Source organism: Scophthalmus maximus, chromosome 16 (assembly GCF_022379125.1).
Source record: "Scophthalmus maximus strain ysfricsl-2021 chromosome 16, ASM2237912v1, whole genome shotgun sequence".
Classification (NCBI taxonomy): Eukaryota; Metazoa; Chordata; class Actinopteri; order Pleuronectiformes; family Scophthalmidae; genus Scophthalmus; species Scophthalmus maximus.
Genome location: NC_061530.1, coordinates 13542352 through 13569231, shown reverse-complemented (window position 1 = coordinate 13569231; position 26880 = coordinate 13542352). Strand labels below are relative to the sequence as shown.

General features: G+C 41.0%; 1 protein-coding gene across 1 annotated transcript; it reads left to right on the top strand.

The window, feature by feature from the left end:
• The first annotated feature begins 3045 nt into the window (after positions 1 to 3045).
• On the top strand, positions 3046 to 26050 carry LOC118287996 (rho-related GTP-binding protein RhoN). Its single transcript, XM_035613722.2, has 5 exons — positions 3046 to 3383; positions 4657 to 4744; positions 19903 to 20012; positions 22982 to 23116; positions 25106 to 26050. Exons 1-5 carry the CDS (start codon positions 3279 to 3281, stop codon positions 25358 to 25360), a joined length of 693 nt encoding a protein of 230 aa, XP_035469615.1. The 5' UTR covers positions 3046 to 3278; the 3' UTR covers positions 25361 to 26050.
• The last annotated feature ends 830 nt before the right edge of the window (positions 26051 to 26880 follow it).

Here is a 26880-nt window from a genome sequence, read left to right as displayed (position 1 = left end):
TGTGGGATTGTGTAATTTTGATTACGATTTTGTAATTGCACTTTCATAATTCTTTTGATTATGAAATCCAAAAACATGTTTTTCAAACATAGGTCAAATACATTCCTCAATTAGAAATAAAGACGCACGTTAGACCTAACCCCTACAAACCATCAATATAGTTTTAATCTGTTTGAGGATCATAGTCTATGGAATTGTCAAACATAAAAAAACGCAAAAACAATGATATGGAAGAGAGAGACAGAGAAAACAAGGGTAAATGATAAGATTTAAAATAAATCCATGTGCCTTTCAGTTTTAATTTAAACAAATTTTGTCATGCTAATGCCATAAATTGTACTTGGTCACTTTTGGGGAATAAAAATCGAAAAGCACTTAAAAGTAGCAGAAAAAGTGGAGGGTTTGTTGGCTTTTTATATTAAAGGGTTTTGTTTTGAAGGTGAAATCGTCCAACTTCCGGTGCACACGTAGCTGTTTTCCGGTGACTTGACGCGGCTCGCGCAGTGACCGATATGTGTTTTGCTGGCAGAGAGCGGGGGGAGAGCGACAAACCGCGGACACCGGAGCAGCGGGAGCGAGAAGTGGGATCATCCGAGCGAGGAAACACACGCTGCTCGGCTGCTACTCGCCCTCTCAAGTGTTAAACATTGTTAAGAGTATCTGGTGCGTACGAATGTGGCTGAGGGGATGCGTCACTTCCTGTCGTGAAATAAAAACATGTCCATCAGGAGTGGGTGTACCCCAGCCCCCCCATGTAGGTTTGAGACCTTTTAAAGTAATCTGTGAGAAATGAATCACAAGCCTCTTATCCGAGAGTCACACACGACTATAAACTGATCATAATTCACGATTTGAATCGTGATGTAGGATATTTGAGGCCTTTACAGTCAATGGGCTTGGATTTGAAACACTTGGAACAGCTGGACAAATGATATTACACTGACTATGATCATAAGGGGGAATATTTAGCCTATAGCTATAGTGCCATTTTATTCCCAATATCAATAACATATCACCCCAGCATGTACTCCATGTACTTTCTCCTCTTGTCGCGGCTTCTCTGCCTCTGACACAGACAGGAAGTGAACTGATGGTGAGAAAGATAGAGATGATTTAAAAACAAAGGGGCCAATAATGTTTTTTTCTTCTTCTTTTATATATAAAGATACATAAAAGTGTCAGAAGTTGCTTTTCACACTTCCTTGACCCTCATTCATGTTGAGAGGAAGCTGTTAGCAGTGTGGCTAAACTGATATGTACACTGGTAAACGCACAACCACAGTGGTGTTAACTCACTCAGTCACTAACTCACTCTCTCTCACACTCTCACTCTCTCTCTCTCACACACACACACACACACACACACACACACACACACACACACACACACACACACACACACACACACACACACACACACACACACACACACACACACACACACACACACACACACACACGGATTAAGTTTGACAAACCAAGCCTGTGAAGACTTTATGAAATATGATGCACTGTGACAAGATTAAACAACTCAAAATATATAGTATATTGTATATTTGGTATTAAAAAAACTGCAACAAAATGAAAATCGTGCTCACATGAACAACAGAGTGTTCGAATATTAGTAAAATGACAGGAGCCATTCGGCTGTACATTAGGTGCTTTTACCTTTAATGCATTTTTTTGGTACTTTGTACTTTTCCTTTTGTAAGGATTTGAAGGCATTTATTTGAAATGTAGTATTTTTTTTTATCCCACTGTGATTTTACTTGGATCTGAAAGAGAAAAATATTGATTCTTCATCACTGAAAAGAGCAGGGAAGGGATGAAAACTGTTAACATGACATTATCATTCACTATTTCCAGGGATATTATTATCAAATGACAAACAAATATTACACGCTCTTGATTTTTCCACTATTGATTTGTACGTGCAGTATCAAAGTAGCATTTAAATTCATGAAAAATGATTAGCATTCTGCATAATATAATTTGAAAGCCCCCCACGCTCGCTGAGAGAAACAAGACTGCCTGCTTCCCTTTTGGCCAGAAGATGGCGCTAATGCACCTGTCAGAAGTCTGTTGCTGTCAGCTCCATTTGATCTTATTAGGGCTGACAGACACAGCCTGTCTGTGATGAAGTGACTAATGTAGGAACATGAGTAACACGCACAGAGTTATTCACATGACCTCCATTCATCTGGAGACAAACGTCCATGTACTGTATCATACCAATAATCCAGGACCTCAGGTTGTCACCTATTGATAGAATGTGACCGCATGTGAGTCATTGCTGGACTATGTATGAAGAGTTGTTGGTGGGGACTTGATAGACATCAACAGACCATAATTTCATCTGCCCCTGGTATAAGAACACAGTAGTTAAATTGGACTGTTGACCTGGGTCGAAGCAATAATTCACTATCATTAATATAAATTCACAGGTCTTCAGGTTTAACCACATTGAAAATAGGGAGAATCTCTCACACGATGTTGGTTTTACGAGGTAAAGGGGTTTGTACAGAGGACTGAAGTGAAGACACATTCTAGTTTCTTAAGAGATTACTGTTGACACTTTGGGCCGATTGATAGTAATATTAAATTCGTGCAGAATTGCCTGTCACTTAGAAGCACAAGAAGACAACACCAAGTCAACCTGCGACTGCCAGATGAAGACCGGAAGTGCGAGGGTTTTCCTTCGAAGTAATGGCACAACAGCAACAACAACTAAACAAAAATAACAACATTAATAATGACAATTATAACAATAACACCAGTTCCTGTCGGTCCTGTTAGTTGAATTCACTATTTTTGTTATGGAAAATTACTTTTGCCAAGTAAAATGTCATATTTTTTGTTAAATCGTCACATTTGCTATGGTCTCAGACAATATTTTTCTTTGTGATAAACCTCTATCTCTACGTTTTTACTACAGTGTGAGAGATACACACCTTTATATGTGTTCAATTACTTAACATTGCCAAATACCGCAGCTTTTATTTTGAAATGTGTCAGGAAATCCCTCTTTAAACGGCGCTACCTTGCCGGGTGTCATCAGTGTCACCGGTGGAGCAGGAGATCGCACAAGTGCGCAGAGCATGTAGCCGAAACTACACCAGACTGTGCAGCTGAACTTTTTTTTCTTTTCGTCTTGCCTCTTCTGAAGAAAAACAACAACAACGACAACAGCTAGACCTGCCCCTCGACCCGCGACCCGCGACCCGCGTGGAGCTAAATGACAAGTGGACACGGAGCCACTCAGCGATACTCGGGGCGCGATGGAGAGCAAGGGATTACTCCGCTGTAAGATCGTGGTGGTCGGCGACACGCAGTGTGGCAAGACGGCTCTCCTCCATGTCTTCGCCAAAGACTCGTACCCGGAGGTGAGAGGCTGTTTACATTCGATCGACACGAACACATGAGTGATGACTGCAGCACAAAGTGCGCGAAGTCCCCCGGAACCACACGGCGCGACCGAGTCTCCCGTCGCGACCGACATTCACACCGAAACTTCAAAATCAGTTGGGAGCCGACCGATACACTCACTGGGGCCAAATTCATTTCTGTACGTTCATTTCTTTTTGATGATCTCCTTTATTACCACGAGCTGACAGGCTGCAAATCAGACCAGACGCTGTTGCCCCAGACACTGATTCCTTCAGAAATGTCATACGCCTTTCTTTTAATTTTTAACATTCTTCTTTGTTGTTCATTGATTTGTTTTTAATGGTCCATATCGAACGTTCGGATCCCCCGTTCTGAGTCGTACCCAGTCAGTTGTGCGCATTGATCTGGGCTCCGCGCGCTTTTGCGCATCAGCCGCCTGGTCATGTAAACGCTGAAGGATCAGGAGCAGCAGCCGGTGAGCCGAGCTGCCTCTGAGCAACACACTGACTCACCACCTCCCTGCCCAGGTTTGAACAGAGAAAAAAAGAAGAGGAAATTATAGTTAATAAAACGAAAAATTCAAATAATCAAATAATCAGAGTTTATCTCCATGTTCTCAATGATTTTCCTCGTAAAAACCGACACTAAGCGATTTGAAGTTATCAAGGTTTTTTTTTAAATATTTAAACTTTATACTTTATTTCATTTTGAGGCCAGCATACATTGTCCAATGAGCAGTTAGTATGGGGTTTTGGGTACAAACTAGTTTATTATCTGTGTTATATGGTTTTGTCAGTGAATAAGTATATTGGTGTCAATACAATTTCAATAACATCAGAATATATATTCATTTGACAAAAAGCAAAACTGTCCACTGTTTGGTGCCCAACTAGATGTGATGGACTACATTTGTTTTTTCCCAATTGAAACTCTCTGGAGAATAATGGAATCAAAGCTTGTTGACCTAAATTTCTGAATCTGCAAATGAGTCAAAGCTCAGAATTGGCTACTTTCAGTGCATGCTTGCCTGCACACACGGTCCCCTGTCTCTGATCACTGCACAACAGCGATTTGGATTCATTCTGGTTTTTTTTACCAACCTCTCATTAGTTTCATATCCCTCAATTGTTCCTGTTTCCTGAAAATGTACAATAATTTTTCGCAAGGTACAACAGTACCCACCCCGCCACACACACACACACACACACACACACACACACATCCCTGAGCTCTGATCTAATTTTAGCCACGCACACTTTCTCGTTTCAGAACTACGTTCCCACGGTGTTCGAGAACTACACCGCCAGCTTTGAGATCGACAAGCAGAGGATCGAGCTCAACATGTGGGACACCTCAGGTGAGACGCCCCCTTGGGTTTGGTTTTTTTATCGGCAACATCCGAGCTGTTGGTCAAAAACGTGAGCAGCCGCAGCTGCAGCTGCAGTGTCGGGATTACTGCATGGTATCCCCCCCCCCCCCCCCCCGAAAAAATTTAAACTGATGTTTAAATTCAGTTTTAGATGAAGACACAGAACTCGAGTGAGCTCACGCAGCGTTTATGTGTCGGCACTCGTCACCACCTTCAGAGTCAATTTGACACGTATGGTTTGTTTTGAACAGCTGCTCCGGAGTCACATCATTCTGTGAGATGATAAACAACCTCGTCTCGCGCCAAGTGGCTGTCACTGCACAACCGACACTTAGGAATGTTTGAAACAGGGAGAATGTGCCACTGTTATTACAGCGACAGTCATCATGACATAATGGTGCGTTCCCTTGAGATGGAGATGGAGCTCTGACAGTCAGGACTCTCTCAGTCTCCAGCACTGAGTTAACTTTCTCCCTTTGTCAGACCTTTGGGCACTTTTTTTTTTCCTTTCCATTTTCACCCTTCCACCACAACACCCGAAAGCCTGCTCTCACACAACCAGAGAGCCGCTCTAATGCTCGGCGTTCCGTCAGCCTCCGCCCAGAAAGACAGACAGAAAGACCAGCCAGACGAGCTGGAGATTAAGAGCCGCGGTTGCCGAGGCCGGTGCAGCCTGTTGGTTCGCAGTGGGTGAGGCCACTCGGCTGTTTGTACAACACCCATTTAAAATTACTGGTTGTCGTGTGTGTCACAGACACACACACACACACACACACATTCATACACGCCCACACACACCCCTTTCTCACACTGATCTGTGTGGTGGATTACCATTTCACCATAGGAAATGCTCAAACAGTAATTTCCTCCACCACACATAACAAAACAATTCAATCAATCTTCATTTGAATTTTTTTCTCCGTGTGAAGCATGAGTCACTCAGGAGTTTATCATGTCATATTAATGGCATCTCCTCGCAACACAAAAGAGGCCGAACGCAGTGGACAAAGTGCTCCAAGGTGTGAACCTCGGTGAATCAGATTTAAGGTATTTCTGAAAAACGAGCTTGGCATTTTTAACAAGAAATCTATTTCTGTCCAAGCATTTTGTGCTACGGGGATATTAAAATAGGTGTTGTACTTTTTAGTAAGTATGTAATTTCAACACAAATGCAAAATGTATTGGTGGTATTTTACTTATTTACTTACTAATACTATATACCACAATAAGGTATCTATATTTGTGCTGAAAGTTATGATGGTAAAAGATAAACTTCCGTTACCTTAGCTTAGCATAAAAGCCAAAAAACGATATCTTCCTAGCAGCATCTCTGTCTTAAGCACGCCGCGTAACACGTTCTGTCTCGATTGATGTAAAAAAGATATAAGTGTAAGAACGACAATTTGCAGACCAGGCTAATGAAAAGTTACAATTTGTCATGAACTCACCTGCAGTCGTGCAAACTGACCTAGCGACGCATTTGCAAAGATTTAAAATGACCTCGGGCAACCAATGTGCACGTATCCCGGTGCTTCCTAAACAGACAGGGACACGAGGGGAGATGAGAGAGAGAGAGAGACTGGAGGGAGATGACAGCGAACAGCTGCGTGGCTCAAATAAACACATTAACATTATCCAGCGGTGAAAATTGTGCAAATTATGCAAAGTGAAAATAAGCGCTCGGAACACAACTTCAGAGTGGCTAGTTGCTGGATTTTTCTTTCTGAGACAGAGACCCATTCGCTGTTTCCTAATGAACTCCTGGCTTTATGCAAATCTTGGAATAGGCGAATAAGCTCAATATGAAACGATCTATCTTTAATATAATGTATTGAATTTTTCCGTCAGAAGCCAGACATTGAGTGATTTGGATTATGGGAGGTGATCCATGTCTGACCTGAACTGGCTTTCTCGCCGCTCTCGGGAGCAGACGTGTGCGTTGCCGCGAGCTATTCCGGGTCTGTCTCGGGAGACAGGTGCTTTGGCACCTACATCAGTATTACAGCAGTTCCCTCTGGTACCTGCCTCTTCAGACAACTGACTCAATAGGGGATTACCTCTCCGTCATTTGCTGTTTCTTATGCAATCACAGTTTTGTTTGATTTTGTTTTTAAGTATGTAAAGACTTTTTTGTGCGTGTGTGTGTGTGTGCGGGCATGCGTAATAGACAACCGGGCAAATGTTTGTAAGCGTTACGTTTGTCTGTGTATGCTGTGTGTGTGTGTGTGTGTGTGTTTGGTTGCACGCGCAGTTTGCATGACAGCCAAGAGCATGAAGCACGCAGCGAAGCCAGTGGGAGTGAGGCGGTGACCGAAACTCAGACATTAAACAAGCGTTATGGAAAAATCTGTTGCGTTGTCATCGCCAAGTATCACGACAGTGTTTGAAATGACGCCGGCGTTGCATGGAGCCACAAACACTTCAGAGTAATAAAAAACAAATATAGATAATTGAATAATAATAATTTAATGATGTAAGGCCAGAGAGCGTCTGTGGGGGTAGAAGTGGAAAGGATGAGATTAGAAAAAGGGGCACAGAAGAGGAGGAGGCACAGGACGAGTGTTGTTGTGCAGCAGAGTTGCAAATCATTGCAAATTTTTCTTCCTTATTTATATATTTATCACCTGATCACCTTCAGCACATTTTAACTGCCTAACATCTGTAACGCCATCGGCCCCCAAAAATCCACATCGCATGGGCTCAAGTATAAATACATAATTTCATTTTTAAAAAGGGGATATTCATAGATGTTGTTCGTGTAATCTGTACAGAAATAGGTCCAAGCCAACCAGCAGACAAACAATTCAACATGTGGGAAAAGCGCAGACCTGGCAGCCGCGGTGTTCAGGCCCGCAGAGAGGGGAGCGTGCTGGGTGAAGTGCCAGGATGAGCCTCTGAGCTCCCCGCTCATTGTGCAGAGACAAACAGTTGATTTAATTAATCAGGCACTGGCTGTGTGACCAAACACTTGCCCCCTGTCTCCTTCATTCTTCATCTCACTGAACCACCCTCAGCCTGCCGCCTCCTTCCTTTACATCCGAACATGCTCGTCCTCAGACCCCCTGCCTCGCAGGTTAAACTCTTGTCCCCGTTTTTCTTTCCTCCTGCCAAACTGAATCCCTCCCTTGGGTACGTCCCCGTTGTCCCTCATTCGTCTCTCAATCTCTCTGCCGTCCTCGCCCCTTTCCTTCGCTGTCTTTCGTGCCTGTGCTGTAGGTGGCACTGATTCGATGCTAAGGTCAGAGCAATGAGAGTCAAGATGCGATTCAAAATTCACTCTTGGCCTTGGAAACAGCAGTTGCACTCGTTGTAAGCCGCTTTGGACGAAATAGCGTCAACTAAATGACTGTCGTGAAAAACCAGCCTCTCCTTAAGGTCCATTTAGAAGCTTTTGATCATGTCACATGATCCCCAACCAGCCAATGGCCTCTGCACAGTTTTCATAGAATTTCACATGTTCAAATGTCCCTTTCATGTTTGCCGTTTAAAGACTTTTAATCTGGGATTAAAGCTGAGACTGGAAAAAAAAGTCAAGTTCAATAGCATTGTTGGGACTTTGCTGGTCTTCCACTGTAACAAGGGGTTAAAGTCGTACACGGCCAGAATACCTGTATCGGGGGCAGTGGGGCAAAAGAAACTGTGTCACTTCCTGGTGTGACCAGGCCTTAATATAGAGCTCAGATTAGCTCTGTTAGCACAATAGATATATTTGAATTGCTGGAGAGAAAAAAAGTTTCCATCCTGTGCTCCAATCTAAAATGCCCCCCCCCCCCCCCCCCCCCCCAAAACGAAAGCCTGTTTGCAAACATTGAAAAATAAAAATGATTTCTGCTCTCGACAAATTACTCGAGTAATAATTCTCATTTGTATGAAACCTCTGCAATATCTTAATGTGCAACGGACCTTGTGGAATCATCAACTCGCTGCAATTGTTTGATCAAATCACCATAAAACAAAAACAAAACTGTCTCATAGCTACATTAGCTCTGTTGATGACGATTACGCAGGAGCTGTGCAGGAGTTGTTGCTCAGCAAATGGAAAAACAAAAGACTCGGGCCTTAAAATCTGACCCCAGCCACCCGCATGTGCTATAAAACCAGTTTTCATTTCTCTGCACTTTTTCTCCTCCTCTATTTAATTTCATCTATTCTTTCTCACAGCCAGTCTGGCTGCCAACCTCTCCCCAGTCTTATTCCTCTCAAGGTCAGGAGTCCCACTGTATTGGGGCAGTGCCCTCTCAGCACTCTAGCACTTGATTAGCTTACATTGCGTTTTCTTTGTCTGCCTCTGTATCTGTCCTTTATGTCTCTCCCTTAACGTCTCACTCAATCTTTTTCTCATTTTCTCCAAAAAATCCCACACCTCTGTGCATCCCGGCAGTTCAGATGCCACATGTCTTTCTCTGATCTAATTTACACTAAACAAAAAACAACTTTGGTGCTGAGAATGATTTTGCCATTGATTGATTTGCTTATACCATCCTGCAACCTAAGCGATAAATGATCTTAGTACACCATATACCAGGCATCTACTGTATGTGACACTGTTATCTACCAGTGTGATTTCATCTTTGCCACTGGTTTTCCTCTGCAACCCAAAGGATTTCACTTTTCACTCGCATTTGTGTTGAGCAATTATCAACCATTTGCCAACGTGAGGCTTCAAAAGGTCATAAATTGCACTAATACATACTCCAGGGGTGACCTTTACATTTTTACTTAATCGTCTGGTACTAATTAAGATCCCCCTTTTTTCTTCTTCTAGAATCCGAGGCAATTAGAAACCATCAAGCATGTAAAGTGGTGGTATGACAATAATTTTAAGGAAAGTGCATTGTGCTAAAGGAAAAGGATTTAGTGCATTTACAGTGGTGGGCAAGGAAGGGGATCATCTAAGTGTATCACCCATGACATGTAAAATTAATATTTCAATATCATCAGTGACACAGTTGGAATATTTCATTTCTAAAGAGCCAGATCTCTCCGGGAACTGGAGGAGAGGGATAAATAGCTTTAAAAAAGTGGATATTGGATTTACATTTATCAAAATAACTAAATCCGAATGTGTAAATTTGTCACGTGATATGTTTTCCATGTTAATTTAACATCATATCTCATTGTTGTGTTTTTTAGAGTTTCTCTCCGCTGCCCTCAAGTAGCAAAAAAAATCTGTTATTTCAGGTTTCAAAGGATTATTTTAATTAAGCTGGTTTTAGCTTTATAATTCACATTTTAATTTTAGTCACATAGTAACTAAATAAGCTGAATAATTAGCAACTTCCATGACACATAGCAGTGTTTGAATTTGGGGATTGAAGTTTTATTTTCACTTATCTTCATTGGACTCATTAAGAACCACTGCATTTTACTGTTGCTGTAATGAGAATGAAGTTTTGGTTGGATTCTGGGTTTATTTGCCTCTGTGGCTGGCTGACGACAGAAAGCAGGTTCGCGCCTGAAGGGTACTCTAACCACCGAAACGCAATTATCCTACACATACAGGTTTCAAAGCTGAGCATGTGAAAGTGTGAAGTGAGAGCGTCACGCAATTTCAAACTGTGAGCAGTGAAGGGACGTATAGGTAGCCTCCTGTTCAGAGGCATGCAGCCTGACTTGTCTGTGATACTTCCTTGAGGGCTTGACGAAAACAACATGTCCCAACATGGTTTTAAAACACACATGGACGTTTTGCTTGCACACGCGCACTATACACATGCTGCTCTTTCTGTTTGATACTGTGCAAACATTGCTGGCACTGTATTCTCTTGAAAGACCCTGTTGCATCCCTCCATCCATCCATCCCAGGTCGATGGAGTCTGTGGCCGAGATTGCCTTAACAAGCCATCATTCATTCAGGAGCAGCTTTCATGACCCCTATTAAATGTTTGCTCCTTGAAAGCACTACCCAGATGTGCCCTGACCGAGCATCTGTGTGTGTGCGAGTGGCACCTGGCTCCATGACAGAACTGAGCGGACCAAATAGCGTAGTGTGTCAATGTGTTTCAGAGGCTTTCTGGATAGAAGAGCAGATAGCAGCGAACTGGTTCCTTAGTCTAACTTGCTGTTGGCCTTTTCTGCTTAATATGTTCACTGGTGTGCATGTTTGTGATGTGAGTGTGAGTAAGCGTATGAGTAAGTGCTCTGAGAGATTAGAGGAGTTGCAGAATATATAAATAGAGACGGTGAAGAGACAAATGGGATATAGTGTCAAAGTGAAGAGCTCAGATTTAAGTGCTCTGAGTCATGTATAGGAGGAGGCATGCTGAGCGAAGACAAAATGAGTGTCAGTAGGTTTTTCGTGGTGCGCGCCTGTGCTCCAGTCAATCTGGTCTGATTCTCTCCTGCTCATGCAGCCCATTAGAAGGCCGAGGGTACATTGAAAATCAATGGCCTAGATGCGTCTTCATTCCCAAGGGTCGCCCAGTCTCTCAGCCACTGGTGCATGTGTAACCGAGCAGTCTGTCTCAAAGAGACACTAAGTCTGGATGGACTTGCACACAGTGAGTCCAACTTTCAGATATGACTTTTAAAAGACACTATATTCTGAACAAAATACTTTTTTTTTTTTTTTTTTTCAAAAGTCAGTATCGACACTCATTGTTGCCAAAGGCTTTTCAGCTAATTTAGCAATTCACTCCTACTCCACCCGAGAGTCCGCTTTCAGCTTAAGCTTTCAGCTTCTATGTTCCAAATACAATATATGGTGTCAATTTTGTTTGGGGGCTTTTTTGTTAAACGCAAACTTGCAAACTATTGATTAGTCTTCAGACTTTTAGAAGTCAGTAAGAAACCAAACTTGGCTTGATAAGACATACCTTTATTGATGCCCTGTAGAGAAAATTAAAATTTATTTTTCTAGCTAATGAAAACGTTTGTGATAACATGAAAATAATTAAAATGGACGCCAGCCTGACAGAAGTTCAGAAATCAGTTGATATTGGGACTGGAAAAAAGGTAATTAGATTTTGTAGTGCACTTTGTTTAGAAACAAAAACACACACACAGGGCACTCAAGGGTCTATCCATCCACTTAAGACCCCCTCTATTCCTTATCTATAATGCAAGATATAGCTATGACCACTCCACCCAACCCAACACCTCAGCCATTACTGCGAGGGCTGGTGGGGTTGGAGCAGTGGTGACCCTATTTCTACTGTATTGTGATATTCTGTAATTTTTTGGCCGTATTAACACTAGTGTTTCCTAGTTTAATGTTGATTGACGACATCACGGTGCCGAGAAATGTGTTTAAATCGCGTCAGAGCAGGAACCAGATCAATCATAGCTCAGTTGTTGAAAATGCTGAACATAAAAATCAAGTAACTAGTAAATTGATTCATTATGCAACCTGATCTTTGATTGTCAATGTGTAGGCTTTGTATAACACATTGGACAAGTGTAGAAATGAGTATTTTTTACGTTCCCTATTCAGGAAGACTGTACAAAACTGCCATTATTTTAAAGTGATTGTTGTTTTAACTCTCTTATCGCCATTTTTGAAAGTACACTTACTTTATTTGTTAGCCTTTGGAAAGCCCAGTCGAGCAGGAGAGGGGTTGGAGCAGCAGGACAAAGTGTTTGCTTCAAATAAACAACACATATCGATCAGGGGTTCATACATTCTCTCACGGTCGCACAGGCTGCTCAGAACTTTACAGCATATAAAATCACAACAGGAGCCGGGAGGTTTAATGTGAAGGGGAGATGCCCAGATGCCAGTTGGCTCCCTCTGTCATTAATTTTAAGGAATCCTGCAGGATTACTGCTGATTTCAGGCAAAAGTGTGCTCACTGGCAGCTCCTTCCCTCTGTGCCCACTGAGTTAGAAATATGCCAGAACATCACATAGAATTTCTCGCTGAAATACATCCTGATATTCTGTTAGTAGTCCCTCTACACATGAAATTCTTTCAAAACTTTGGTCAGACTCGAGTTCTATGGTCACACTGAAGCAATTTAGCAAAAGTTTAAGAACATCATAACCTGATGTTTGTCAGCAAAACCCTGCGAGGACACGGGTTTCAGTGAAGCACCTATAAAATACTGTACACATCTTCATCATGCGTGAAATCTGTCATATTGTTGACAGGTACATTGTGCAAAAACTCCTCAGGGAAATGTTTACTGACTTTATAAATCCAGTGAGAAGTAGTGGTCAATTAACATTGACTTCTACAGAAGCTGACTTATTTTCGCAACCAGGGAGTCGCCCTCTGCTGATTATTCCAGAGAACACAGTCTTCAGACACTTCCCCACAGGCTTCATTTTCCGGACCCGGCGGCTACTTCTATTTTTTATAGACACTCTATGGTTGATACATATTATCATATGAGTGTCCCTTTAACTTTTAGGTCCACTGAGACTCCTGAGACACTTACATATTATTTTGTTATTTTGTTATTTACAAGACAGTTGTATTCACACAGCATTATTATTATTTATACGTTCAGGTGGTGGGAGAAAAGTACAGTAATCGATTGCATTAAACTGTACTGCCGTTTCCTCTCTGGATATATATTTCAGGCCTGCATCGAAATCTTAAAAAGGCACTATTTCCTCAGAAGGGCATAACCGGGACAAACAGGATTTTAATATTAATGAACATTACCGTGCAGTGATGGAAGTTGGCAGACAAAAATGCCATAGGAGAGGATTAATAATGATTTTTTTGTGCAGGCATCTCAAGGTGTGTGTGTGTGTGTGTGTGCGTGTTTTCCTTCTGAATCACAGTGAATTCTGAAAGATACAACATGCAGGCTGATCCTCAGTCATTTCAAAGCTTTGACTAACTAAAGAAAGTTCCTATTATATAACAGTGAATGTTTAATAATCAGTTGAGAGAAAATTAGAAAAAGTTGATATTTCTGGAGCATTAAAAAAAAATCCCTAACAAGATCAATATTTAATATGGAATAGATAATGTGACGCAAATTCCATAATTAAGAAACCAGCCCAGTGGGGCTCATTAAAGGTCGCTCATCAAGACACTTTATTCGTAAAAAAAAAAAGCTTCTTTACCTCAAAGCTGAACTTGCAGAAGAGTCTGGAATATTCAGATGAATTAAAGAAAATACCTGAAAAACATGAAAACATGATAGTTAATAGTGGAGTTTGAGGTGTTAGACAGTCGTCTCAGAGGACATCATCAAAACACCAAATGAGGGATTAGGGCTGAAAGAGTGTTCAGCTCTTCAGTGGAGCTCAGAGATTTGAAGAGTTTACGTGTTATTCCTTTCATTTGTCAAATGTCTGATTTATATTTGAAAGGATTACTTACATTATGTAAGGATATACTGTAAAGTGGATCTCTATTGTTTGAATAAGTTCTTACATGAACATCTGATAATCTAAGATCATTTAGTTGTCTTTTTAGTGGCCTGTTGTGGTCTTTGTATGCATGTTGCCATAATACAAACATATTACTTGTCATATTTATCTCTATGACGATAAATGGAACGAGACATATTTTTTTAATGTAGGGGCAAATTATTTGTATGACAAATCTGGACATGACTGGAGTTTTAGATGCCTTTTTTTGTTCACACATGACATTGGCTGTTGTAGCTGTCCTCAGCGTAATTATATGAAATCACAGGATTTATTTATTAAAAACTGTGATGTGAATTGGTCAATATTAATATTGTCAAGTCACAAAGAAAAAAAACAAAGCTGCAATGTATGATGTCAACTCTCCATTAGAGCTGAAACTATTAATACATTAATCTATTACGTTAGTAAAAAATAAACTATTTTGATAAGTGATTTATTAAAAGGACTTTCGAGTCAAAGCATTCCCTAATTCCTGCATCAAAACTGTGACAATCTGCCCATTTTCTGTCTTATAGGACAGTAAACTAAATCCTTCTACTTAAGACTCTGGGTCAGACAAAATGAATAATTTCAACACTGTCACTTTCAGCTCTAGGAAATTGTGATGGTGAAAATAATTATTAGTTGCAGCCCCACTTCCCAAGACCAGCAGCAATCTCGTCACATTTGCACAATCTCCCTATTCTAATCTGACAACCAATTCTTTCTGTATTTTTTCTCTTCGGTTCTCGAACTTGGTGACACACTGGGTGTGTGACGCACTCAAGCCTTTTTGTCTGTTTTTAATTGCATGCAACAAAAGGATTCACATTTACATTTTCAAAGCATGTTGATAGTTTGGCTTCATCTATCTCTCCCAAAATATGCCATTCAGGCAACATGACACCAGTCGTTTAGGGAGGACAAACCTCACTAAGCAACCACAAGAAAAAAACAAGCCAGATATCGGATAAAGGAGAGCACAAGTGGATTACATAGAACGCCGAGAGGGCACAAACAGTACATGCTTACCAGTGTGTTGTTGAAAGCGACCGAACACACAGGAGCAAAAGGAAACAGCTTTTTGTAAGCATCAAACATCAAAAGCATGACAACCCCATGTGGAGTCGCGGCATTGGGGCTTCTGTTGCTGACAGAAATGTGCCAAACATTGTTCAGCAGCCAGAGGATATCTCAAAAAAAATTATTGAGTGCCAAACGGAAATGTAATTCTCTATGGCTGGTGGAAACACCGAAGTAAACGCGCTGTAAGCATTTTAAATGACGCTAATATTGGCCTCATGAGCTTGTGCTTGGTCAGAGGGTTTTAGACAGAGACAGATGGGCAGAAGTTTTTTTTTTTTTTTTGGTTCTGCTGCCACAACAGCAGGAGCCTCACCATGAGGGGCGTCGTACTACAAGTCCCAGAGAGGGTCAAAAAAAAAAAAAGAAAGATCAATACACATTAGCTGCTACTCGAGTGCTGAACATGGATTAGTTGACATCATGGAACCTTGAGACCTCACGGTCTGTGTGTGTGTGTGTGTGTGTGTGTGTGTGCCACTGTGAATTTGTGCTTTTTATGAAGAGTCAAGTAAGCACTACCGTTATCCAAGATTATTTTTTATGAGCACTAGTGAAGCTGAAATATTTGTATAAGCATGAATGGTTTCCTGGTTCCCTACTTTTGAAGTTCATTTTCATTTTTCAGTAATGTGAAATGATGAAATGGCCTTATACTGTAAAAGTGGACACTTTGTCAATTTGCCAAAAAACATTCCAGGAGATATGGAATAACTTTTGGGTTTTAGTTTGTCTCCACCAACACCTGAGTTAAATATGTGGCCCTGCAGCTTCTCCATGTTTACCAGCTAGTCTCTAACTTAGTTTGGCCACAGTTTGGTGCCAGGCTGGTTGCCATCGGTGTTTTTTTCGCTGTGTACAGCTGCATTTTGCGGCCAGAAACACAGATGAGAGAGTGAACCAAAACAGCAAGGGGAGTTTGCCAGATAGCCAAAGTGTTAAAGACGCTATAAAGTCCCATATAGAGCTGAGGGAAACCGCAGAGTCAGGTAATTACTCTCTGTGGATTCCACCTCACCTTCACATAAAAGAAGATGTGATCTGTTATTAATGTGAAAAAAATATAATGCAGACATGAAAGTGGAATTAATCTTAATACGAACATTAAAAACAGGAAATAAGCCTATTTCATAAAATGTACTTATACATGTGTATGCGACGACTCTTTGAAAGAAACATTTCTAGCATCTACATAACCTCCCGCATGTTGTCAGGATGGTCGATGACACACACCAAAAGTCTTTTGACGGCTTTCTCTTAATGAGTGTTTTTATTCAAGGCCTGTCTTTGGCAGGTGTGTGTTTTTGGAACCACTGAGCAGATGAAGCGTAGGATTCAAGAGGAGAGGGACTTAAATCTCGGGAGGGTCTTGATGCGTGTTTATTCTGGCAGGGGTAGTTAGACGGCACAAAGGAGGACTTGGCAGAACAATAAACAACTATATAGTATCACTGCTGAAAAAGTACCAGCTACACCAGAGGAGCAATCACCTAAACTCGACAGTAAGGCTGCTATAACAAACAGCTTCTTTTTTTTCTTTTCAAAGGGGCAGCACGACTAAAACAAATCGCAGGTTACCTGCGTATTGGAGATTTTTATTTCCTTGGCACGTGACAGTTGCAGAGTGAAATCAGCACCCTGGACAGCTCTGCAACGTCAGCTCATTTCAAAGCGTTCATGAGCCATTTTACAAGCCATGTTGTTGTCTACAGATGTTACTTGTTACATTCACGGCGGCAAATAGATTTCCACTTCCATTATTTCTACTTGAAATAGCAGGAAGTAGCTTTTAAAAATAACATTAAAGCATAATGGAGTTTCATTATGTTTTTATTTCGTATTCGCCTTTGTTTTTGTTTTGCTTTTTGCTCCCCCTTGCCTTGGGAGGTTTTGGAGGAACTGGTTGGTGAACTAAGTGTAAGACCCAAGATTACAAAGTCTTCCCCATAAGAAAATATGTTGATTTTTTTCTTGAGCTTTCAATCACTTCTAAGCCTTTCAAAGCTGATGGAGTTTCCTTATATTCCAAGTTGATGTAGAGCAATGTTTTCATCACTTGACCGAAAGCATGAAACTTCAATCGGTCTCTGTTCTGTGTAAATCTACTGAGGAAGAGCATGATACATGGTTGAAAGCAATGGGAAAATCTATTGATTTAATTTAATTCAAGGAATTTTTTCAGTCTAAATGTCCGTCCTAAATTTGATGCATTCACGGGAAGATCAAATATTCAAATGTGAACATTAAAAACAAAACTACCGCATGTCTTATGTTGGTTGTTTCTGTTCACGTAAAATCTATTGTTGCACATACATCATTTGTCAAAGTATTCTGCAACAGTCGGCACGAGTTCTAATGATAGCAGCTGACCAAAAGACATTACTCTGCATAGCTGTAACCTATATAGGCCTAGTGTGCCTGCAAAAGTGCCGACTAGGCAGCTCTGCAAATGACTTGTTTTACGGCGCCCCATCCTGCTGCCCAGATTTGACCAGGGCGTCAGGTGGGCTGAGACAAAAACCTCTGGTTTCCACACTGTTTGTTTTCTGTCTGACCCATATGGCATCAGCTCAAAGCTAAAGTCATTTAGGATAACAGACTAGGGCAAAGGCAGGTTGGTGCAGTGAAATACATTTAATGAATGAAAAAAGGCTTAAAGAAGCTCCAGTAGAAAGGCAGACAATCCAAACTGAAAAAATAGGAGAGGGCAAAAGCACGAAGAACAACCGGGGGTAACGAAACAGAAGCACTAAGTTTACAGAGAACATGAGCAGACGAACTGACTGGGCAGGGATACTTGGACTCAGGTGAAACATACTCGGGGGCGGGGCAGACAAGCACAAAGGTGGGCAACCAGACACACAATATAAGAAATACCAATAAAATCAATAAAAATTTGAAATATCAATAAAAGAAAGTCCAAAACGGACAAACCAAACGTTGAAAAAGAGTCATTAGCGGGCCCCCAGAGGCGCAGACAATGACAGAAACTATTGCTTTAGAAGAAAAACATTGTGTCATTTTTTAGTTGTAAAGGAGCAACACAAGTGGATTGCTAGCTACAAAGACAAAGACTTTTTAACACCTCGGTCGATCCCAGCTGCTGTCTGATACAGAGGTGGAGCCAACAGTGTGAAGCAGTGTGTGTGTGTGTGTGTGCGTGCGTGCGTGCGTGCGTGTGTGGAGGCTGTGGAAACCAACGGGTGGTTTGTGGGGACTGCCGGCTACATTTCCACAATCCCCCTGCTGCATTCGCCTGCTATTGAATGAATCATCCTCGTTCTCTGAATGTTAAAGCTTAAACTGCGACGACAAAATACTAAAACCCTAAAAGGACAGTGAGCTACTCTGTGTATGTGAATTCAGGATGGTAATGTGAGAAACCCAGGAGCAAGAATGAATCAAACAGACGGCGGGAAAATGGTTGTAGCCTTTCAGTTTGACATTTTTCAACCACAGAACCACAAACATGTTTTCCTTTGGGGCCAGATTTTGACAGCACAAATGAGCGTGAATGTGGCTGTTTTTGTATTTGCCCTTGTCTTTGCACACATGATGTAAATGTAAACTACCCTCCCGGTGTTGTGGATGTGTAATCAACATTTTCAAAGGATTTGGCAGCTTCAAGAAAAATCCTTCAGCCCGTACATCCTCCTTTAACTATGGTCCTAAATGAGTTAGTCACGTTTGATTAGATGAATGTTTATATTAAGATCTCTGAGTGCAAGTAGAATTGTTTTTGGTTTTACAGGAAAATACATGTTATGTATGGATTAAAAAACACTGATAATAAAAAAAAATATTGAGTAAATTTGAAAGCTGTGAAATCATTTAAATATACATTGAGAAATGAGTAAATGTAAATATTTAAAAAATGAAATGCATCTGAATAACTACAATTGAGTAGATATAATTCAAAAGTCAATGCAAAAAAAGGTCAACTTTAAGTAAAAACCGAACTGTGTAACTGAAAATTAGTCTATTATTTAACAAAACAAACTATGTATACTTTTAAACTGAACACTGACTCATTTTCTTATCTTTATTTACTCTTTACTCCAGGACTAGACAGGATTTGAACATTTATTTTTATGAAGAGAAATGGGAGTTAGCTTCAGTATTCTTTGCTTGAAAGTGTGATTACTTTGGAAATAACTTTTACGTGTGAGACATGTAAACCCTAGGAATTTGTGTTTGCGCTATATGTGTGTCAGCTTCAGTCGGGTTCTACGTGTTTGGGAATTTTCTGTGCAACCTTTTGTCTTTTTGTTAAGTTGCCAAAGCCCCATGTATGGTGAGGGGTAAAAAAACACTTAGTGTTGGAGACAATGAGGGAAATGGAGAGGGAATGCTGTCCCCCACCCACAAAGGAATGTGTCCCCTTGCCCAGGTCACAATGCTTAATTCAGCCCGGGGCCCCGGCAAAAACACATGCCATTCTGAAATACCAGGTGACGCTTTGTGCGAGCCATTCATTATGTCATTGTCACATGTCTGTCGGTTGGCCTATTCAAGACCGTCAGACAAACAGACCAGGGGTTGTGGACGAGGCCCCTCGAGAGCAATGAATAACGCCCACTGGTTGTCATCTGCCGAGTGCCTTAGTTCAACGTCATCATTATCGTTTAATCACAGTTATTACTGCCGAAGCTGCTCTGAAATGAAAAAAAAATGTCACCTCTTCAGCAAAGTAAAAATAACACATAATCCTCCTGGAAACGCTGCTCATGTTTGTGTGTATTCTTCGCCCGCAGGTTCCGCCTACTACGACAACGTGCGGCCGCTAGCTTATCCTGACGCAGACGCTGTACTCATCTGCTTTGACATCAGCCGTCCAGAGACACTGGACAGCGTGCTGAAGAAGGTCAGTGTCACATTAACAGAAGTGTGAATGTGACCTCTAATGCTTTTCGGTATTTTTCCTAACATAGCTTAGACAGTTTCCAAGGTCCCCTTTGTCCTTTATCATGACGACAGACACCAGAGCAGTCTTATATAGAAGGGTAGTTTCTGATATATTGAAGCCCGTCTAATGCAACACTCACATGCCATGTTTACACTGAAAGAGATATGAGTCACTGTGATCATTTCTCCTCTCTATGCTGGCTGTGAAATGGTTGCTTCACTGCACAACTACACAGGAAGACATAAGGGGTAAAAATCCCCCAAAACATCCAACGGTTACAGACCAACATCATCATGTATTTGGAACGTAGGTTCAACATGTTCTGATCTTTTAGCTCTGTGTTTGGTCTCAACCAACTCCTCAGTGAAATATCTGCTCCATCCTTCACCGGCCGGCCGGTAACTGTCTGTCCGGTGGTCACCAGGGGGTGTATGGCTGGATTTTAGAGCTTTTGTGCTGAAAAGAGCCGTCTGTCACAGCTGAAAACTACACAATGACAGTGAACTGAAACAATAACGACAAACAATGAGTCGAAATTTGCTGCGAAAGCCCAGGGGAGCTGCCGATTCAGGTGGAAATTCTCCGAGGGTTCATCACTACGAGCAACCTCTGTCACATTGCCACATTGCCTTTTGATAGATACATTGCTATTGTAAAAAATATTGATGTTTAACTGCTTTAAGTTTAACCAAAGCTAGTATTAAAAACTGAGTTAGCCACATGAAGTCAGCATCTATGTCCTGGTAGTTGTGTGTGGGTTTGTTGGTGGTGATTTGTCCCAACTAGTGTACCTACTACATTTAGCAAAAAAATGTTCCGCTCAGTTTGGATGACTCGTCAAATTAGCTTTGAACCTAAAGTATTTTTGGTGTGGATGACTGTGGAATTTGTCTTCCTATCCTCCTATGAAGGAATTGCTTATAACCAGCACACAACACGCACTAACTTATATGGCGTGCGAGCATTCCATTGAGAGAGACTTGATATCAGAATCTATTCTTTCAAGCTGGGATTTTCATTTAATGACAAATGTGTTTGGTAATTCATGAAACGCAAATGAGCTTCTTTTTTAAAAAAAATTTTTAAGAAATTTGCAAATGACTATCATTTAAAATAGATGAGACGAATCTTAATTCTCACTGCTAATGACCATATGTAAGCGGTGAACATCAAATGTGCCAGAGCATTTTTCAGTCCTCACACATTCCTGCAGTCAGCGTCATCACTCAAACGCGCCATCATCAATGCAAGACAGAACACTTATCTTTTATGGTGGGCAAATTCTCACAACTTCAGGGGGTCCATGTGAGAACTAACTTGAACTCTGACCTTATAAAATGACCTTGGTGACAGTGGGAAACACACTGACCTCACAATGCAAGCGCAGGATGCCAGTGTGACATGGATTCACAGTTTAAGTAAGTTCTTAAGCCTCTCATTTAAATGCCCAAGCATTACAATGTGCCATCATGGCTTGCTTCCATTTACTGTGATGTGTTTTTTCTGAGCTTATTTTACATCTGTAATTTTCCATTCTCAAACAACATCCTTGCAGCGCATCTCTGACAGCCTTCCTCCCTACCAATTTGTGAACCCTCCAATTTTTCCTTTTCTTTTTTCCTTTCCTTTCTCAGCATTGCTAAGCTACAAAAACACCACTTGAATCCTTATCACTACCCCTTTTCCTTTTTGTATCTTTTGTTCACTTTGGTCCAATCTCTCTTCAAACGCTTCTTTAAATCTCCAATGTTAGACTGTCTCTATATCTCTCTTATCTAGTATTACACAACCTAAGATGTTATCCCAGTCTCTACCGGGGCAACACACGTCTTTTTTTTATAATGCTCCAACACTTGCGTTGCAGCTGGCAACAATTTCTCACCTCTTCCCTTTTTTCATGCCTTTCCGACTAGCAGCCTGCTAACACTGCCACATCGCCACCTTTCCATAATTTCCTGTATTTGGTTGCAAAAAAAGAGTTGCAAATGGAAAATTGCAGAATATCACCAAAGTGATGGGGATTCGTTGTTTTTGAACCATGACTATGTGTAAAACATTTTAAAGACAATTCATACAAGCAATTAAGTCTGGACCAAAGCGGGACTGTGTGACCCCAACTGGAACTGAACTCACTGAAGCTCAAAAATATCACATTCAGCCTTAAAAACCCAACACGTGTAAAACATGTGTAATATCCGTAAACTGAATTTCTAGGTGCAGTTATTGAAAACACTCAGCCTCAATATTTATCATATGAATAAACCAGACACTCAGAACCAACAGCTCACACTCTCTATCAAGGACAAAACTCTAACCAGTCCTCAAAATTATGCAAACAATACGCCGCTCTTCCCATGGGTCCTTTGTGACTCATCTAAATTGCTCCTATTCACCAGTTGCACACTGTTCGGCGGAGCAGCGTACCGAAGAGACAACTGCTCGTTCTGCACTACAGCACTACACGCCGGAGCCCGTAACAGCAGCGACGCAGGCATCTGGGAGAAAAGATGTCTTTGTGAGGGAGAATAAATGCAGCAACAGTGCTCACAGTGGTCGCCCGTGCCACAGTGTGAAGAGATAATGAAAGCAGTCCCTCACAGAGAACAAGAGCGATAGAGAGGAAGAGAAAAAGTTTCATAGTTTGAGTCATGTTTGTGGTCATGGCATTTCTGACCATGAGCATCATGCTGCTGTGAGCTCATGTCATTGCTAACAAAAGAGCTGTACTGTTGTCTGGGTAACTAAAAGATTATAACCAGGGCTGGGTATTATCATACTGGTACCAAATGGTACAGATACCAAATAATACTACAATATTTTTTTGTGTACTGTCTAAAACAGGGGGACCCTATTAGAGAAAATTGAATCAATTCATAAGGGCCCCTATATGTGCACTGATATGTATTTATTTATCTTTTAATTTACAGTGGCAAGGTGAGACACAGGAGTTCTGTCCCAGTGCCAAAGTGGTGCTGGTTGGCTGCAAGTTGGACATGAGGACGGACCTCAACGTCATGAGAGAATTGTCCAAACACAGACTCATTCCTGTCACCCATGAACAGGTGAGCAGGGCAGGGAAAATGCATCTGAGTATCTGTGACCATCCGCGGAGTCAAACCTGGCTTGAAGCGGACTGCTATAATGCCACAGTGATTTTGCATGTGTGAAGAACTGAACAGTGTTTCATTTATTCCGCATTAGTGATATTTGAAACATAGTTTTAAATGTACAGTCCTTTGCATTTTTCGCCTTCGGCAACTTTCATTTGAATGCAGTAATTTGCCTATTTAGATTCCAATTTAATAGTATCATCCCCAACAAATGACACCACTTACTTTGTTCTCTTGTGCACACAAACAAAACCCCTGAAAATTAATTTGGAGAATTTCCGTCAGATCATAACTTCAACAAATATGGAAACACTAGGACTATAAAAGACCTGGGACTGAACAGAGACGGAGGCAAACAGAAGGATGTGCGATAATACAGTTGTTTTGTTTGTGTCTTGGAGCAATAAACAGTGGCAAGCATGAATTTTAATAGCCTATTCTCATGTAAATGCAAATTCCCACTTCTTGGCAGCCCTTTGTCAACAAATTAATATTTTTTCATACCTCCGACAAAGCAAAGGTAACAACCTTCCTTGTCCTGTCGATATAGAATCAAAATTGTTCCATCAAGAGTTTTCTCTGCATACAGTAATTAAGCTCCAAATTCACAAAGGCCCTTGATTAAACCAAAACATCTATATGTTTTCCCTAAAACGTAACTGCAGCCACATTTGACTCTGAGACAATTTCTTAATCTTTTCCATTCAGTCCCAATGTTAAGCCTGCTATATTTTATTCTTACCGTCAATTGAAGAGGCACCTAAAATGATCAGCAGATATACTTTCATTTCATAATTTGAACCTCTTAAAAAGTCACAAATGTTGTGAGACAATGGGGAAAAGGGTAAATGAGGCAAAGGATGGATTATATAGGTTGAAAAATTTACTTAAACGTGTGGTGTGAACCAAAGAGCTTTGATTAATCATTCAAAGGGCTGCCCTGCATACATTTCAGCCACTTGAACCAACTGATGTGATCCCGAGGGGGAAGTGCATTCACCAGAATAAACCGCACAGTTCATGTGCGAATAGGCCACATGTTGGAACGTTTCCATTAATGCAAAAATAATGCATCTTGCCTGGTCGCACAGCTTAAGAGACGGAATAGTGTTACCCAATCTGGTAACTGAATACTTAGTACTTTGACTTATCTCTAACACTAATAGCTGAACACCTATGCGGTCGCACACGCTGTAAATGTTTAATCGCTAAAAATAGGTGCTGAATCCAACCGATGACACAAAAAAAATGAGACTGAAGCAAAGTGAGAAACATCAGATAGGAGATGTTGTTGTAGTAGAAGAGTAGTTTTTCCTTTTTCTGATTCAAGGGACAGATGGTCGTAATGCTGTACACATTGCTAGGCCCCTTGAGACAAATTTGAGATTTGTGATAGTGGGCCATAAAAATAAAATTTGACTTGACTGACATGAGCAGATTAGACCTAAAGAAGAATTCCTACTGTAAGTCAATACGAGTTTGGACCAGGCCAAATTTAAGATGGTGCTAATCACTACTGGGAATCACCTGAGCTTCTACGCTTGAGTTTTACTGTCACCCAGGTAGGATTAGGATATTTCATAGTGTGGATGATCTTAGCTATCTTTACTACTATTAAAAAAATTAAAAACAAAGGATTTGCCAAATGCTAACTGTTACAGTATGTTGTGTAAATGTGCCTTCATTGAACTACATAAGGCTTCTCACAGGACTCAAGGCAAACACAAACTGAAGCAGAAGGCTGGACAAATACTTGAATTGTATGGCAGACAGAAAACGCTCGCGACTAGATGTGAACCAGAACAATGTCACAGTTGTGTTCAAAGCTCGGTTCTGCTGCCCCCCAAATTGCTGCCAGAAATCTGTTAATTCAGCTTTAAGTCTTCACTGTTCATTGGTCCACTTAACCAACCCATATTCCGTATTGTTCTGTACTTTCAGGGGACAAATTTGGCGAGGCAGATCGGTGCTGTTGCCTACGCAGAGTGCACCTCAAAGTATTCAGAGAACAGCGTCCGCGACGTTTTCCATGTCACCACGCTGGCGTCTGTGTCCCGCATCCACCGGCCTCAGCTCAAACGTGCTGGCTCACGTCGCTGCCTCAAGCGAGTCTCCCAGCAGCCGCCTCGGACTGACATCACTGAGCAGCCACCCCCCATTAGGAAGGACCGGGCCAAAAGCTGTGTGCTCATGTAGGACCAGAGTCTAACAGCGAACCGGACCTGAGTGTGTGCTGGGGGACATGTTCCATTCCACACATGAACTTAATTTATTGGTGAATTCTTGTCAGATCTTTGCACTTTGCACTGTGGGTTCTTTAAGGAATTGTTTGTCCATCTAAAGCAAAACTCTCCTTGTTATTTTTCTCTGTGGCTGTGTTCTCATGGGGTGAGAAGTGGTCGAAAATGGGCATGGACACAAACAGGCTGGTTAGCAAATGAAACACAGATCAGGAAAAAGTGTGTTGAGATTAAAGAAAAAAACAATTCGAAAGGTCACTTTGCAGGAACCAGCAGTAACAGTGCTGGTCTCGACCTCCGTTATGTTGTTTTCTGTTTTGAAATGCTATCCTCTCTTTTGGTGTTTAAGTAAATGAAGCACAATACAATGCACGCAAACTGTTCTGAGTAATCCGTAAATGTCAGGGAAGTTGAAAAGAAAATCTGGACCGACAAAATACTTGTGGGCTGAGATTACACAAATTTTCTTAAACCACAAGTGCTTTTTTAATATTGAAAACAGAATAATCACTCACCACATATTACTGAAGTGTTGTGAAATTAATACTGTGCTAATGATCCACACTGGGAAGGAGAGTCAAAGGGGGAGTTAAGAGGGTGACAGTTATGTTGTACATGTAATAATTAAAGAAATTTAAAAAACTTCCGCTGCTGACTGTTGGTACATCTTTAATATATAAGCTTTTAATTTTAATGTGTTTGATCCAGAATCATTCTGCTTAGAAAAGTTATTTGAACTAATAGGAAATCTTTGATTCATTCCACTTTCTTCTGGGTCAGATTTCTCAGTGCGTCTGGGTTCACTGGAGAAGAGAATCTATCTTTCTCTGAACATTGTTTTCCGGGGAAATGTCTCATTCAAACTATTTATTCTGTATCTTGCGTTAAATGTTTTTTCAAACTTGGACAAATTAAATTGAATCAACAGCACAGGAAAAAAAGGAAGTTGGCTGAAAAAAGTACATAGAACAATAAATCTCCCGAAAGCTCGGAACACAGTGGTAAGTCATTGTACATAAATTTTAAAATAAATTGTCCAACCTGCAGATGTTGGTCCTTGAAGGGGAATTACACAGATTTTTCAAATCAACGTCTGTTTAAAGGTTTACACTACAGTGTGGAAACATTGTAAAACAGCCCTTTGTGGCTCCAGAGGGTCTGTTTGTCTGACAGTGTTATAGTAGTGCAATGCTAAATGAGTGGAGTAGCTTTTTAATGCAGACAGTAGATAAGCTGTACATACAGCAGGCGGCAAAACCTGAGATTTTGAACACAAGAAATGAAGAGAATTGTTATCCTCTATAAATAAGAGAAGCTACTAACCTCCCCGTACATCAGTGTGAACTTAGAAAGCAGTTAATCACCTCTTGACTCCAGAGCAGTTTTAACGGCAACTTCCAAATTACCTATTTATAAGGTGCAGTTGAATTATCAGGGTGCACTTTATGTCACTTCCACAGAGTTTTATGTCTCTTT

Bases quoted from the DNA above. Each gene is read 5' to 3' on its own strand.
- LOC118287996 (XM_035613722.2), top strand. From the start codon at position 3,279: ATGGAGAGCAAGGGATTACTCCGCTGTAAGATCGTGGTGGTCGGCGAC. The intron at 20,013-22,981 runs GTCAGTGTCACA...TTTAATTTACAG, and splicing joins TGGACAGCGTGCTGAAGAAG to TGGCAAGGTGAGACACAGGA. The intron at 23,117-25,105 runs GTGAGCAGGGCA...CTGTACTTTCAG, and splicing joins TTCCTGTCACCCATGAACAG to GGGACAAATTTGGCGAGGCA.